Here is a 13,615-nt window from a genome sequence, read left to right on the forward strand (position 1 = left end):
TGGAGGGAGTGTTGTGCAGTTGATTGCTCTCACACACACACACACACACACACCTCATCACGTGCATGCAAAAGTAAATGACAATGACAGCAGTTTGATTATTTTATTGATTATTGAAAAGCGGTCATGTGCTTTTAGGAGCAATGACATCACAGAATGATAATGTTGTGGCTTCAGCTGTAGGTGTCTTTCTTGGCTTGCGACTGACTGGACGGTGCATCCAATGGAAGCTCAGGCATCAAAGTAGTCTCCGCCCCTGATGTCAGTCGCCCAGCCAGATTGTTCCAGAAAGAGCAGCTTTTCTCACGCGGGCCTCGCTGCTGACTGAGGGCAGGGCTTAACTCCAAGAAGGTGGCCGGAGCCGCAGATGACAGGACGGGATCCCAGCGGGGCAGAGCTGACGCCGACCAAAGCTGTGACGGGTTTGGGTTCCTGTGAGTGAAAACATAATCAGATTTTGGTCACACGTTTACTGGCACCACCATGTTTGTGTGCCCTCACCCGGTCTTGACGAAGCTGGACACGTAGCTCATGGCAGCCAGCGAGAGGCGGCGCTCGCCCAGGGTGAATCGCTGCCAACTGATTGGCTGGTGAGGCGCGCCAAACACCAGCTGAACATCCAATGGGACGAGAACATCAGCCCTGCAAGCAGAAATTGAACCATCAGGCCAGGAAGCGACCCCAGTTCAGGACAGCAAGCAGTGACTACCTGCTGTGCGTGCTGGCGGCGGGCTGATGATACAGGAAGACGTTAGCATTGCTGTTGGCAAAGTGCGTTGCCATGCGCAATGTGGGGCAGATGATGAACAGGTCTCTGCAACACACATACATCAGCACTTTGAAGGAGTCATGTCCATCCACGAACAACAACATTTAACCTCTGACCTGGTGGCGTTATCTAGCGCTCGGGAGAACAGGTTGTAGCCGGCAGGGTTGGGGCTGTGGTCCAGCGAGTAGAACCAGGCCGCCGCCTCCTTCAACAGCTCACTATCTTTGGCTCCGCCCAGCGAGCGGCTCAGAGCTTCGTAGAACGCAGTTTTCCCGTCAGCACGGCCCTGCAGAGCCTCAAAGTCCTGTGCACACACGTGACAAAAAACACATGTGTTCTCAACACTCTCATGCCGCCGACCTCTCACCTTTATCCTCTGCGCTCGGCTGATCAGGCCGTCGTGTTCCGATGTCCCCAGCAGCAGGTCCACTCTGTGGAGAGACAGTGGGAAGGCAGTGTGGCGGGTTGGCGACCAGGACTGAAAGGGGCCGCTGGTGGCCAGTAGCTGCAACACAAAACGCCGCGTGAGGAATGCCAACATAGTCGCGTGCTCAAAGTGCGGCATGTGACTACCTTTGTCTGAGCGGCGTTGAGCACGTGCACAGGGGTCGCTCTGAGGCACGCCACCATCTCATCGTCACTGCCAGCGGGTTCAGAGGTCACACAGTTCACCTCTTTGGCCAGACGGAACGCTTGCCCTCTGGCGGCAGACGGCATTTGGACAGATGATGGAGAAAAGATCGAACCGCCCTGCATGAAGACGGCGTCATCATTTCACACATCTAGGGCACAAACCTCTAATCCCAACCTTAAACCTAACCCTAACCCCAACACTAAAGTTAACCCTAACCCTAACTGAAAAGCCTAAACCTAACCCACCATGAGCAGCATTCGCTGGAAGAGAGGCATGGGCGACAGCAGGTGAAGGCTGATGATGTCAGCGCCGCCACGCTCTGCCCCCACAGTTACTCTGCTCTTGTCTCCGCCCACCAGATGAATGTGGGCATTAACCCATTGAAGCACCGCCTCTTGGTCAGACAGACCATAGTTGCCACGAAGACCGGATGAACCTGAAGTCACATGCGTGTCACTGAGTAGTGTGCGTGTGCGTGTGTGTGTGTGTGTGTGCGTGAGTGCGTGTGTCTACCTGTGCTCAGGAATCCAAGTGCTGCTGTTCTGTAGCTGGCCGTTACCACGATGAAGTTGCCTATGGCAGCCAGGGTGGAGCCATCCAACATTCCGCGGCTCTGATTGGCTGAGGGGTTGAAGAAGAACACCAGCACTGGGACATGCCCCCTCTAACACACACACACACACACACACACACACACACACACACACACACACACACACTATAATTATGTCAATTTCTCTAAAATGAGCGTGTGTGTGGGTTGACATCACCATGGCAACAGGACGGAAGATGTTGAGGTAGAGACAGTCTTCACTGGTGTCCAGGTCACCTGGTTGGACGCACGTGGGCCTGCAGGACATGTTCAATGTCATTAGGCGGCTCAGCCCCCACCTGGCCTCCTGCCTGCCCACTGACCGCAATTTGGTGGCATCCCAGGCCCCTGCCCAATCAGGTGGCTGCGCATCTTCGAAGCGAAGTGCTCCAATTGGCGGGCGAGCGTACGGAACTCCCAGGAACTGAATCACCGTCTTCCTGTTTGGGCCAAACGCCGTTTCCACAGTGACACCCTGCAGGCTGCCATGGCCCGGGATGGCCACAGTTGTAACCGGGGGCGACAATGCTGAGGAGGAGTCAACCAGGTGAGCACGGTCGGCTGTGATACTAAGATTTGGGATTGGCTCACCTCTCCTCAGGTACACTTCGGGGGAAGGCTCTCTGATGACCAGACGGCAAGAGTAGGCAGTGCTTGCTGAGTCTGGGGTAGAGCTTAACCCACACACTGTTGTATCGGGATAGAGGATACAGCGAGTGGCGGAATCCGTCCTGGCAACAGTGACAGCAGCGCAGGACTCCGCCTCACGACAGGCTGAAACAGGGAAGCCCGTTAAGACGATCACATGACATTATTCAACATGGAAGCACTGCTGTCATGCCATGTGACAGACACATAATGGCATGCGTGTTACCATGAAGACACCAATCTCTGGTCTGGACCGGGTTGACGGCGATGTCACGGCTGATGTGGATGATGTCAAAAGAAGGAAAGGACGGGTCCAGCAGAACTGCTGAGTCAGCGAGGAGACTCCACTTGTCCATGGATACTGACAAACATCAACAGAACTTTACTAGAACAAAATCTGTTACACTACAAAAATGTGATGAAATATTTTTCAATAAGTTATTTATATTTTTTGCCAGTGTATATTGTGCTTGTGCGTAGTGTATAAATCCATAATGTCCGAAAGTAGACAAACCATGGTTTTAAAAATCCTAATCTCTTATTTTAAACATGAAAGATGGTGCCTGGAATTCCAGCCTCAGTCTGTGAGGGCAGTAATGAGCCTTACGGCATGCAGTGTGGCGCCAGAAATAGAGAAGAAGAGCAGTCAGGAGCGGTAATTGAAGATAGCTTGTAAGTTGAAGTTTCATGAAATTGAATGAGACGAGTATTGCTAAATCATAATGCAGTCATCATTCACCTTATACTCACAGGTCCCAGTTGGTGTAACAATGCTTTTTTGCTACAATGCTAACGCTAGCAGTTCCACCTCCTTTGCAGCTACGAGCTTGCCGTGTACAGCAGGTATCAATGCAGGTAAGTAAGTTCTTTGTTTGTTTGTTTTTTACTGTCAAACATACTTGTTTCCTAATATTCTTGGACCATTCTGAAATGGCCATTCTGAAATGACCATTCTAGTCAAAACGTGTGCTAACATCAGTTTGCACACAATATTGTACACTAAGTGTGTTTTGTCATTATTGCGCTATTTTTGGACATCTGATATATGTTAACAGTTTTGTTTGTTTAGTTTAGTTTGATTTGTGTTTACAATTGTGGACATAAATAAGCTGTATTGAAAACTTGGAAAATGTATTGCCTTTTACCTTTCAAAATGTTAAATGTATATCATGTGTTAAGACCTGTGTTGTTTTAAAGTAAGAACTCCAGAGAACATAATTGTCAGTAAAATGTGTCTGTTTTTGTTTATGAAAGATAAAATACAGTAAAAATATGATAAACCTTTAAGGGTGCCATAAAAAACAGATAAAATATGGTAGTTTCCCAGGGAAAATAGGAGGTTTGACAGGTATGCTTGGTGGACAAAGTCTGGACACTCTTGTCTTAATTGTATCAAGGAAATTCTAAACGGTTTTGGCACATACTTACTGCTTTTACAATAGGTTAAGCTGTATTTACTTATTTTAATACACTCTTTTTTGTCCTTAGATATATTTAGCTAGTTTTGCAAAATCAAATGTTGTTGTTCCATCCATCCATTCTTTTTCTATGCCGCTAATCCTAATTAGGGTCGCGGGGGTATGCTGGAACCTATCCCAGCTGACTTTGGGCGAAAGGCGGAGTATACCCTGGACTTGTCGCCAGCCAATTGCAGAATGTTCCTGTTCTGTTGGCTTATTTAAGTTGACTTTTTCATTTTTATAGCTGACTTTTGACAGACATTTTGACTGTGACGAATGAATGAATGCTAGCTAGCATGCTACTTACCGTTTGGGAAGGTTGGAAGGCTGAAAGCAGGGCATAATGCTGGACACGAAGTCCACTGATTCACTGAAAACACATGCACACACCAGTTTATACACATTGTGTGTGTGTGTGTGTGTGTGTGTGTGTGTGTGTGTGTGTGTGTGTGTGTGTGTGTGTGTGTGTGCATGTGCATGTGTTACCCGGTTTCTGGTACCAGCCAAAGGGGTCTGGTGTGGTCTGGACTACAGAGGGTCTACAGTCTTGTGTCCTCCAGTTGGTCTTATGGTCTTCACCACACGTTTGGACTCCGAGGCTGATCAGAGAGACACACACAACACCTGTGCTCCCTGTAGACACACACATGTAAGGACCCCTTAACGTGTGTGTATGTGTCACAATGACAGCAGATTTTGATTATACCATCTTTGATGAAGCCAAAACCACGGCAACAAGTGTCCTCATCACAACGTCGCTCACAAGCCTTAAACCTGAAAACACACACAATGTGTCACGTGTGTGTGTGTGTGTGTGTGTGTGTGTGTGTGTGTGTGTGTGTGTGTGCGTGTGCGAGAATGTGTGTTACCCTTCAGTCAGCGGCGTGGTGTCCTTCATGGTAACGCGACTGCGAACTGAGTAAGAGACCATCTTCTGGAAGGAAATTCTCTGATAGAAACTCTTCACTGGTCCCGAAAGATCCACTACACACACACACACACACACACACACACACACACACACACAGACACACACTCATTGTCACCTGATCTTTAAACATTTAGAGAAGATCACAGTCATAGTATTGTACCCATCTTGCTGTGGGTGTTGTTGGGCCTCCTGTCCAGCAGGGGGCGGCAGGGGCGTCTGAGGGGTGTGTCGTAGGCGCCGCATACCCGGGTGTCGGCAAACAGGACACAGCTGAAGAAACCTGCCGAGTCGGCATCCCTCAGGTCGGCCACAGAGCACCGAGGCTCGTCATTACAGCCTGCATCACACGTATGCACACACACTGTGTGAGCGCTTGCATAAGACCACCACTGCCAGGGGGCCACTAGTGTGAGGACGCACGTGTGAGGCACCACAGCAAAGCCTGTTGGGAAGTGTACTGGTTTTTGTTGATCCAGAAGGATAGAGCAGGAAGTTTCCTCTGAGGATCCACCAGGACGTCATCTTCCGACAGAGACACAAACTTCCCTTGGACTGAACCTTGACACACATACACACACATGCGCTCTTCACTAGTAGCAATGTGGACTGTAGGGGGCACGGACAGTGAAGGTACCAACCATCCAGAGGCTGAGTCAAGTCTGCGACAAGACCACAGGAAGCGGCGGCCGACTCTTCTTGAGGAAACAAACAAAGGTCATGACCTTTTCAGCCTCCATGTCAGGGATGTAGGGTCAAAGATTAAAAACAGTACCTGTCTTCAGGTAGATGGCCTGGAAGGTCACAATGGACGCTTGGTAGTCCTTCTTGTCCTTACTGTCCACCGGCAGAGCAGACTCAGCTGAGCAATAAATGTTACAAATGTAGTCAGTTATATTTAATGGTAATCAATTTTATTTGTTAATTAATTGCACGTATTATTCATTGTACTTAATGTTGATGACTTGTACTTATTTATTAATTGTCCTAATTATTGTAGTTATTAATCATTGTACTTAATATTGGTTAATTGTGCGTATGGATTCATTGTACTTATTATGATGGAATAATGAGGCACACTCTCATCTCACTGATTGTTAAGTTTTGTCCTCCAAAGTCAAACAGGAAGCTCCGCTGCTGCTCGTTGTAAACAAGTCCCACCCCACAAATGCGATTGGCAGCTCCTTGCCCGGTCACGTCCCAGTCGCGCCAGCCACACATCAAGATGGAGGGATCTCTCAACCAACCGCAGAGCACAGAACCTGAGAGAGGGCGGGGCCGAAAGCCTGAGCGACAGGATTCTGTCCCCTGAGGTTTCTTCATTCACGTCTGGCAACATACCACCACTCAAGCTGTTCTGGTTGAGGATAAAGCCGCCGCAGCAAGCCTCATTGCGGCAGCCGACCTCACAAAAGCGACGAGCCTCTTCGAGCGAGGTGTCTGCGAATACCTGAGTCCTGAACACGCCCGAGACCACCTTGGCCATCGCTATCCTGGTGAAGCCTGTAGTAGACTCCGCCCCTGAAACACACCTGACTGTTACAACACGCACACGCGCCACCTGTTGGTTACTATGGTGACAGTACCACTCTTCCTGATGACGAGTGCATTGGAGGCCACGCCCCTCACTCTCGGGAAGCACCTCAGCCAATCAAAGAGCTCGGCCTGAGGATTACCCAGAAAGCTACTGACCTGGCATCACATACGTACACACACACACACACACACACACACACACACACACACACAAACAAGGGTCTCCTGAGTAACCACATCAAAGATAGCTCTGTGTGTGTGTGTGTGTGTGTGTACCTTGGTGGAGGTGTTGCAGTGTGTGTTCAGGGGGTGTGTGCTGTATAGTTGACACTGGCTGTTGGACAACGCCACATGATGGCAGGATGTGTCCACTGCACACGCTGAGGGAACAAACATACCAACACACATTGCCATTGATTCAATGTTAATGCTGTGTTTGTGTGTGTCTCACCTTGAGCACACGTTTTGAGGTCAGAGGTTATCCTTTGCAGGATTTCAGCATCTTCAGCTCCAAAGACCACTTCTGATTTGGGAACAACCTGGAACTTGCTGAGCTCTGCGCGCCCACACACACATACACAACACACCACACATCACACAGTGTTTCTCAAAGGCTGCTGCGCTCTTTTTGGTTGTTAAATTTCACCTGAGCAATCCTCGTCCGTGAGGGGCGTGTCACTCTTTGTCCAGTCAAGCTCAGCCCCCTCACGGTTAAAGCAGGTCCACCTGCCCGACAGGAAGTCAGGCTGCGCTGGCAGGAAGTTGCCTCTGTCAGAGCAGCGAAGGCCCCGCCTCTCACAGTCTGTCACACCTGCGTCCAGCCCCCCACCACATACACAGGTGAGCAAGCATGTGGTGGAGATGTTTGTCCAGCAGGTGGCGCACTAATGCGAACAACTCACATTGATTGACAGATAATGACCCAGCAGCCGAGGAGCCTTTGGGACACTTGTTGCAGAAGTCCTGCCCTTCTCTGTCCTGATAGGTTCCCTCAGGACACAGAAGACATGCACTCTTTGTGGAGTAACTCCCGGCAGGACAAACGACTGCGGAGACACATATCACGTCAGCGCCAAAGATCACAGCCGTTAGGATGGCAGCTCACCAGACCCACCGCAGCCGTCGCCACCATTACTCATGCGGTATCCACGGGAACAACCCAAGGTGGGCGTGGTCACAGAAAGCAGTATAGGCTGTGACATGAAGTCGACATGTGCTACCATCTGCTTAAAGTCCTCCAGGAGACGACTCGCTGATGACAACAGTCCAAAAGTCAACGGTACAAATCATCCCACGAGGACACACTTTGGACGTGTGCTCACCTGTGTCGTGGAGGTCAGGGAGGTCCGGGGCCAGGAGATCAGACAGGAGGGCGGTCCAGGTGATGGTCACCATCAATGCGCCTTTGCCATCACAATGTACACGCACTGACGAGTCGTCACACAATGACACTTGGCGTCCCGAAGCTGGCAGCTACACACACGCACACGTTTAAGCGAGCAAGCGTGCGTGTGTGTGTGTGTGTGCACATATGTGTGTGTTACCTGAGCAGAGCAGAGCCCCCTGCTGGTCATGTTGTTGAAGAGCAGAGAGCGCAGCGTTTGCAGCTCTGAGCAGGACATGCTCATCGTCCACTGCTGTGACATGGACAACTTCTGTACAGGCTGACTGACTGAACACACACACACACACACACACACACACACACACACACACTGAGGACTACACATCCGCATAATGACTAGAAAAAGTGAACATGTTGCAGGGTTTAGAGGTCGTACTCTGGCAGGCTCCAGGCAGAGGTTTGTTGTCTCCTTCCCACTGGCGGCCAGCCATCTCGCATGTGAAGCTTTGGACAGGAAGTGAATTGTGGTAACCACGCTGACAGACGAGGTCGCAGCTCTGTCGGCCATCTTGCGCAGGGCGGCACACCAGGGTGCCGTGCGTGATAGTGAAATTGGCACAGGCGGGACCTGGACACCAGCAGAGGTCATCTACTGTACATGTTAAGTCCACTAGATCATGCTGTGGTTGATACAACTTGACATCACAGCACATCTCTCAACCAATTCAAGCCAATCCAATGTCAGCTCATTTGGACATGATGGCTATTTATTGGCACATTCCCCCCAAGATTCTACATTTTCTATAATTCCACTTTTTCCACAACATTGTCCTTGAAAAAGAATGACCAATTTTAGTAGTTCCACATTTTTTAACTGATTCAAAGTTTTCCATCTTCCAAACCCTCAATCAGGACATTTTTACTAACAGTATTCCGAAAATTCCCACTTTTCCTGTAATTCCACATTTTCCGTACAGCATTCAGCTCTTCAGCATTCACTGGCAAGTTCTACACAAATTTTTCTTCTTTGGTTATTACGTTAATACTCTGGTGTAACACTTTGCTGCTGTCATTAAACACCTGACCTGAGGTCAATTTGGACCAGCAGACAGGGATCACCTACGGTCACATGAAGGCGTGCGTCCTGTTCGTCGAAGTTTTCGAGTCCCCTCCACTTCCTGTCCATCATTGGACACGCACCAGCAGGACGTCACATCACACTGGAGAGGGACAAAGGTGCCGTCAGGGCGACACTGGTGACCCTGAAGCTCACACCAACTGGGACCTGAACGCGTTGGCAACACAAACAACACTTACATTACATGTACTGTATGTACGTGTGTGTGTATGTGAGTGAGTGTGTACATGTGAGCTGTCCATCAGGGGTCCGCGTGGCAGTCTGTATCGTCTCCCCACTCTGAGGATTCACACACCAGCCTGTAGTGCCCTCATTCTGCAGCACTGAGAAGCGACCATCCTGAAACACAAAACCAACATTTTGGTCAAATATTTAACTTCTGTGAGATTCATGTTCAGCTGTGGCCAGTAGGAGGCTCATGTTCATCCAGATCTATTTTTTCTACATTTTAAAATGTTTTTCAAATATAATTATTATTATTAGGGACCCAGCACTATTCTCAGCTAACACTGAGTGTGTTTACCTTGTCACACTGTGGGCGGTTCCATGACATGGAGGCGTTGACGTCAGAGCCTTTCGTCCAACCAGACAGGAGCGAGTGAGTCTGAGTTCTCTGACAGCGTGTGAGACCTTCCCCACACATACACACACACAAACGTTTACACTTTGTGTGCACGTCCATGGTGTCTGCGTGTGTCTTATCTTACATTTGACCAGAGGAAGTGAGCGGCTGCTCAGCGAATCAGGAACATACTCGCCATCTTCATCAACACACCAACACTGACCTGAACACACACACTGATGAGTATGAGGTGTGTGTGCATGAATATTTTTATTACAAAGTGTGTGTGTGTGTGTGTGTGTGTGTGATACCTGTGCTGGAGTAACACTGTGTGGGGAGCCAGCCTCCATCAGTGTCACACTGAGGACTGAACATCTGATAGGTGCGACGTCCTGAAGGCAGCAACATCTGGATGGCTGCACAGAAACAATCGGGAATGAGGAAGGAGCTAAGCAGGGTGTGGAAGTGCGATATAAGGAAGGTGCCTAAGGGCGGGACTCACTGGAATAGGCAGCCAATCGTAAAGCAGCTTTGGAGTGACTCATTAGCCAATCGGCAACACGCAGCACCTCCTCTGATTGGCCGACCTGCAACTCCTTGGCGGTCAGACGCAGACCCTCAGACAATAGGAAGCCGTATCCCACAGGGATGTGAGAGGAGTTGGAGACAGCAATGATGTTTGTCACTTCCTGTCTGAATGCTGACACTGCCTCTAACGCCCGCGCGCACTGGCCTGCAAGTTAGCATGGCTACTTACTAGCATTATCCATGAGTAAGCCTTCAAATGTAAACTAACATGTCTGACAACATCAACAGGAAGTCTATTTACAAAATAATAGTTCCCCTGACCTGAGGAGGATGGAGGCTTCTGAGGTCTCGTGTTGGGACCTGAAACACAGCAAGAAGAATTAACAGGCTAGCTAGCAAGATGTCAGACAAGTCAGAGTTGCTGCGAAAGTGTCCTACAGGTTACGACACCCCCCGCTGAGACTGCACTCGCGGGAGCCCCCTGGTGGTCCACGCAAAAGCAACGTGAGCCCACGCACTGCAACGGCAGGAAGTCTCCGTCCTCGGAGCACTCAGGGATTTGGACGACAGCGCCCGCCGCCATCTTCTCTTTTAGCGTCAGCGCCGCCGTTCGTGCTCTTTCGCAGCGTGATGGACATCGAGGCCTGGCGCTGACAACTCGCGACCCCGTGATCTCTTCACCTTGTGATGTGACACACCAGCACTCGCTGCCCTGACACTGAACATCCTGGAAGCTGCCGTTTGGTGTGCAGCTGGGAACCAAGATGGATGCCGTATTGTGTTTGCTTTCTGTCGAGCAGGAAGCCATCATAGGTGTCAGGACCTGGACAATAAGAAGACATTCAGAGCTGCGAAGATGGTGTGAAATGCTTGAACAGGAGCATACCTGACGCAGAGATGCGGAGCCAGAGCTGCTCACTGCCTTCAGAATGTGGTGGAGTCCGGAAAGGAAGGCAGGGTCCTCAAGGGCTTTGCTGACAGAGCGAACCAGGTTCTGATGTTTGTGCAGAGAGGAGGGCGGGTCTAAGCGGACGACTCCTTGGGTTCCCACGGCGCCGGTCAAGTTGAAGTTGGCGGCATTCTTCAGGAACTTTCCTCCAAACAGATTCTCCTGGAAGCGTCGAGGGGAGGAGCGAGCCAGTGCCTCCAAGGCCCCGTCTACTGAGGGGAAGAGCCCGTGGAGGACTTCTACCATGACCGACAAGAAGGAAGTAGGTTCCGCCTCCGAAGGAAGCAGATCCCTGATTGGCCGGAGGAGGGCACGACAGGAAGCAGCTTGTCCTCCCGAGGAGACAGGAAGACGAGGTTCCAGTGGGCCCGTGAACAAGCGGGCCAGTGCCGCACGCCGCTGAGAGCGACAGTCGTTTGTCACGCTCAAACCTTTATGATAATGATAAAGAATAGAGTGTTGAGTACATTAGAAACATCAGTAGACCACACGTTGCTACCGTACTCGTACCACAAAACAAGATATCTCCATGTTGCCGCGTCCCAGGAAGCTCCGCCCCTGTGGGGTCGACGCACCAACACTGCCCCTGCTGGCACTGCTTTGAGGCGAAGGCCCCGCCCTCCTCACAGGATGGAACCAAGACGTTGGACGCCTCTGTCGCTGCCCGCCGCTCCTCCTCACAGGGCGAAGGACCTGCCGAGGTTAAAGCGTGGTTTGTAGTAGGCTCCGCCCCCTGGCTCAACTTCAGTCCCAAGTATCCTTACATCTGAAGCGTCCGCTGATGGCCAGGAGAACCCCCAGCGTCCTCCTGTGCAGCACCTTGTACACGTTGGACTCGGAGAAGGAGTGAGCCAAGTTGGGTCCAGAGAAAGCGGAGTCATACACGTTGGAGAGGAGGAGCTCCACACCTGGACACAAACCACACATCATCATTCTCGCCTTCTGAGGGGCCGGAGTTACTTGGGGGCTGGGTGGGTTGGATGGAGTTACCTGTGTTGGCCATTTCGTGGCCCACGCTGTCTGAGCAGAAACAGTAAGAGGAGACCAGCGGGAAAGACTTCCTGAAAGCGGTGAATGTCGCAAAGGCTTGTGGGAAGCTGCAACACAAAGCGTGGGTCAGTAGGCGTAATGTGCATGTGAGCGAACGTGTGCAGGCGTTACGTGTTAAAGGCGTGCAGAAGGTCCAACTCCTGCCTGTCCGTCATGTTGATCAGTTTACACTGAACAGGAAGGAAGTTGCCATCCTCTGAGCACTGAGGCAGCAAAGATGGTGAAGGCGATGCGGTGGCATGAAGGAGTTGCCTCGCTCTCACTTCGCAACTGCCGGGGCCTGTAGGTCAAAGTTCAACACTGTGGGCGCACGCTTCTTTAAGAACGACATTGTGGCTGACTCAATTTGTGCACACATACTTCCACTAATGCTGTGTCTCAAATGGAATACTTGCATCAGTATTCAAGATTCAAGAGTTTTATTGTCATATGCACAGTAAAACTGGTGGTTCTGCTATGCAATGAAATTCTTTTTCTGTATACTTCAACGAGTAGGAAGTAATGAGTTGAAGTATTCCAAATGAGACACAGCCTCTGTACATGTACATACATCGGTGTACATACATCGGTGCGGTGTCCCTCTCTGCCGCGTCCCGTACAGCTCCATGCCATCCCGGTCCACGCACCAACACTGCCCCCTGCTGGAGTCACATTGCACTGGCAGGAAATGTCCCGACGGTGAGCACCGCAGGGTGGATTGCAGCTGGCATGCCGTTGCACCTGAATACACATGCACATGAAAATATCAGCAAGTTGCTGGACAACAAGTCATGTGATCACAAGGCTTACACTGAGGAATGGAACCGTTGGTTCGCGTCCCAGGCACCTCCTGTCCATCAGCATCCACGCACCAACACGTCTGGTCTTGCCCACTGCATTGCACAGGCCTGTGCACACACACACACACACACACACACACACACACGTGTGTGATTGACATGTTTAAACTTTATGCAACATCCTTTAACACACCTGAAGCCTCCATCTTGTGTACATTGCGGGACATTGGCCCCTCCCCTCAGTGCCTGGCATGGCGTCAGAGCGTGCGAGTCCAGTTGGTACCCTACACAACAAGAGAAAGCATTGGTATTTTATCACTAACCTCGTCAGAGATCACACGACTCCTCACCTGAAGGCTTGGCCGGGAGCGTCTCGGAGAAGAAGAAGAAGACCAGGATGAATAAGACGCTCAGCAGTCGGGCCATGGTGGTCTCTGCTGTGACGGACCTGGACGGGTGGTCTCTTTATAAGGCTTCAGAGCTGCTGAGTCATCACTCGTCCTCGCCCTCCTTGTGTCCATCTCTGCACAACCAAGTGTCCTCCACAACAACTCAGCAGCCACTGGTCAGCGTGGCGCCTTCAGATTGGCTGAGAGCATTTGTTACGCACATTAAGATGAGGATGAAAACTTGGAGAGGAAACCACCTGAAACGTGTTTGTTTTAGTCTCAGGTGTGTACTTCATACTGGAGGCTAG

The 13,615-nt window shown here is 50.6% G+C and overlaps 1 protein-coding gene across 2 annotated transcripts; it reads right to left on the bottom strand.

The window, feature by feature from the left end:
- Window positions 1–73: 73 nt before the first annotated feature.
- On the bottom strand, window positions 74–13,484 carry tg (thyroglobulin). Of its 2 annotated transcripts, none has more exons than XM_054782068.1 (48): window positions 13,269–13,484; window positions 13,112–13,202; window positions 12,929–13,026; window positions 12,704–12,859; window positions 12,251–12,419; window positions 12,080–12,186; window positions 11,854–11,997; window positions 11,600–11,782; window positions 11,027–11,520; window positions 10,579–10,963; window positions 10,462–10,500; window positions 10,115–10,345; window positions 9,924–10,028; window positions 9,758–9,835; window positions 9,574–9,680; window positions 9,278–9,389; window positions 9,036–9,197; window positions 8,349–8,540; window positions 8,112–8,239; window positions 7,890–8,040; window positions 7,682–7,819; window positions 7,470–7,613; window positions 7,214–7,378; window positions 7,019–7,123; window positions 6,844–6,947; window positions 6,618–6,723; window positions 6,373–6,552; window positions 6,123–6,293; window positions 5,807–5,893; window positions 5,673–5,726; window positions 5,455–5,592; window positions 5,195–5,371; window positions 4,973–5,087; window positions 4,810–4,877; window positions 4,590–4,736; window positions 4,411–4,473; window positions 2,870–3,004; window positions 2,587–2,769; window positions 2,319–2,523; window positions 2,174–2,252; window positions 1,917–2,067; window positions 1,649–1,839; window positions 1,343–1,519; window positions 1,137–1,274; window positions 886–1,073; window positions 710–814; window positions 502–642; window positions 74–432 (listed from the first exon to the last, which is right to left on the bottom strand). In XM_054782068.1, the coding sequence occupies exons 1-48, from the start codon at window positions 13,342–13,344 to the stop codon at window positions 174–176; spliced, it is 7,122 nt and encodes a 2,373-aa protein (XP_054638043.1). In that variant the 5' UTR covers window positions 13,345–13,484; the 3' UTR covers window positions 74–173. The 2 variants fall into 2 exon arrangements, with proteins under 2 accessions (XP_054638043.1, XP_054638042.1); XM_054782067.1 differs by having other exon boundaries at window positions 5,673–5,729.
- Between the last annotated feature and the right edge of the window lie 131 nt (window positions 13,485–13,615).

Source organism: Dunckerocampus dactyliophorus, chromosome 7 (genome assembly GCF_027744805.1).
Source record: "Dunckerocampus dactyliophorus isolate RoL2022-P2 chromosome 7, RoL_Ddac_1.1, whole genome shotgun sequence".
Classification (NCBI taxonomy): domain Eukaryota; kingdom Metazoa; phylum Chordata; class Actinopteri; order Syngnathiformes; family Syngnathidae; genus Dunckerocampus; species Dunckerocampus dactyliophorus.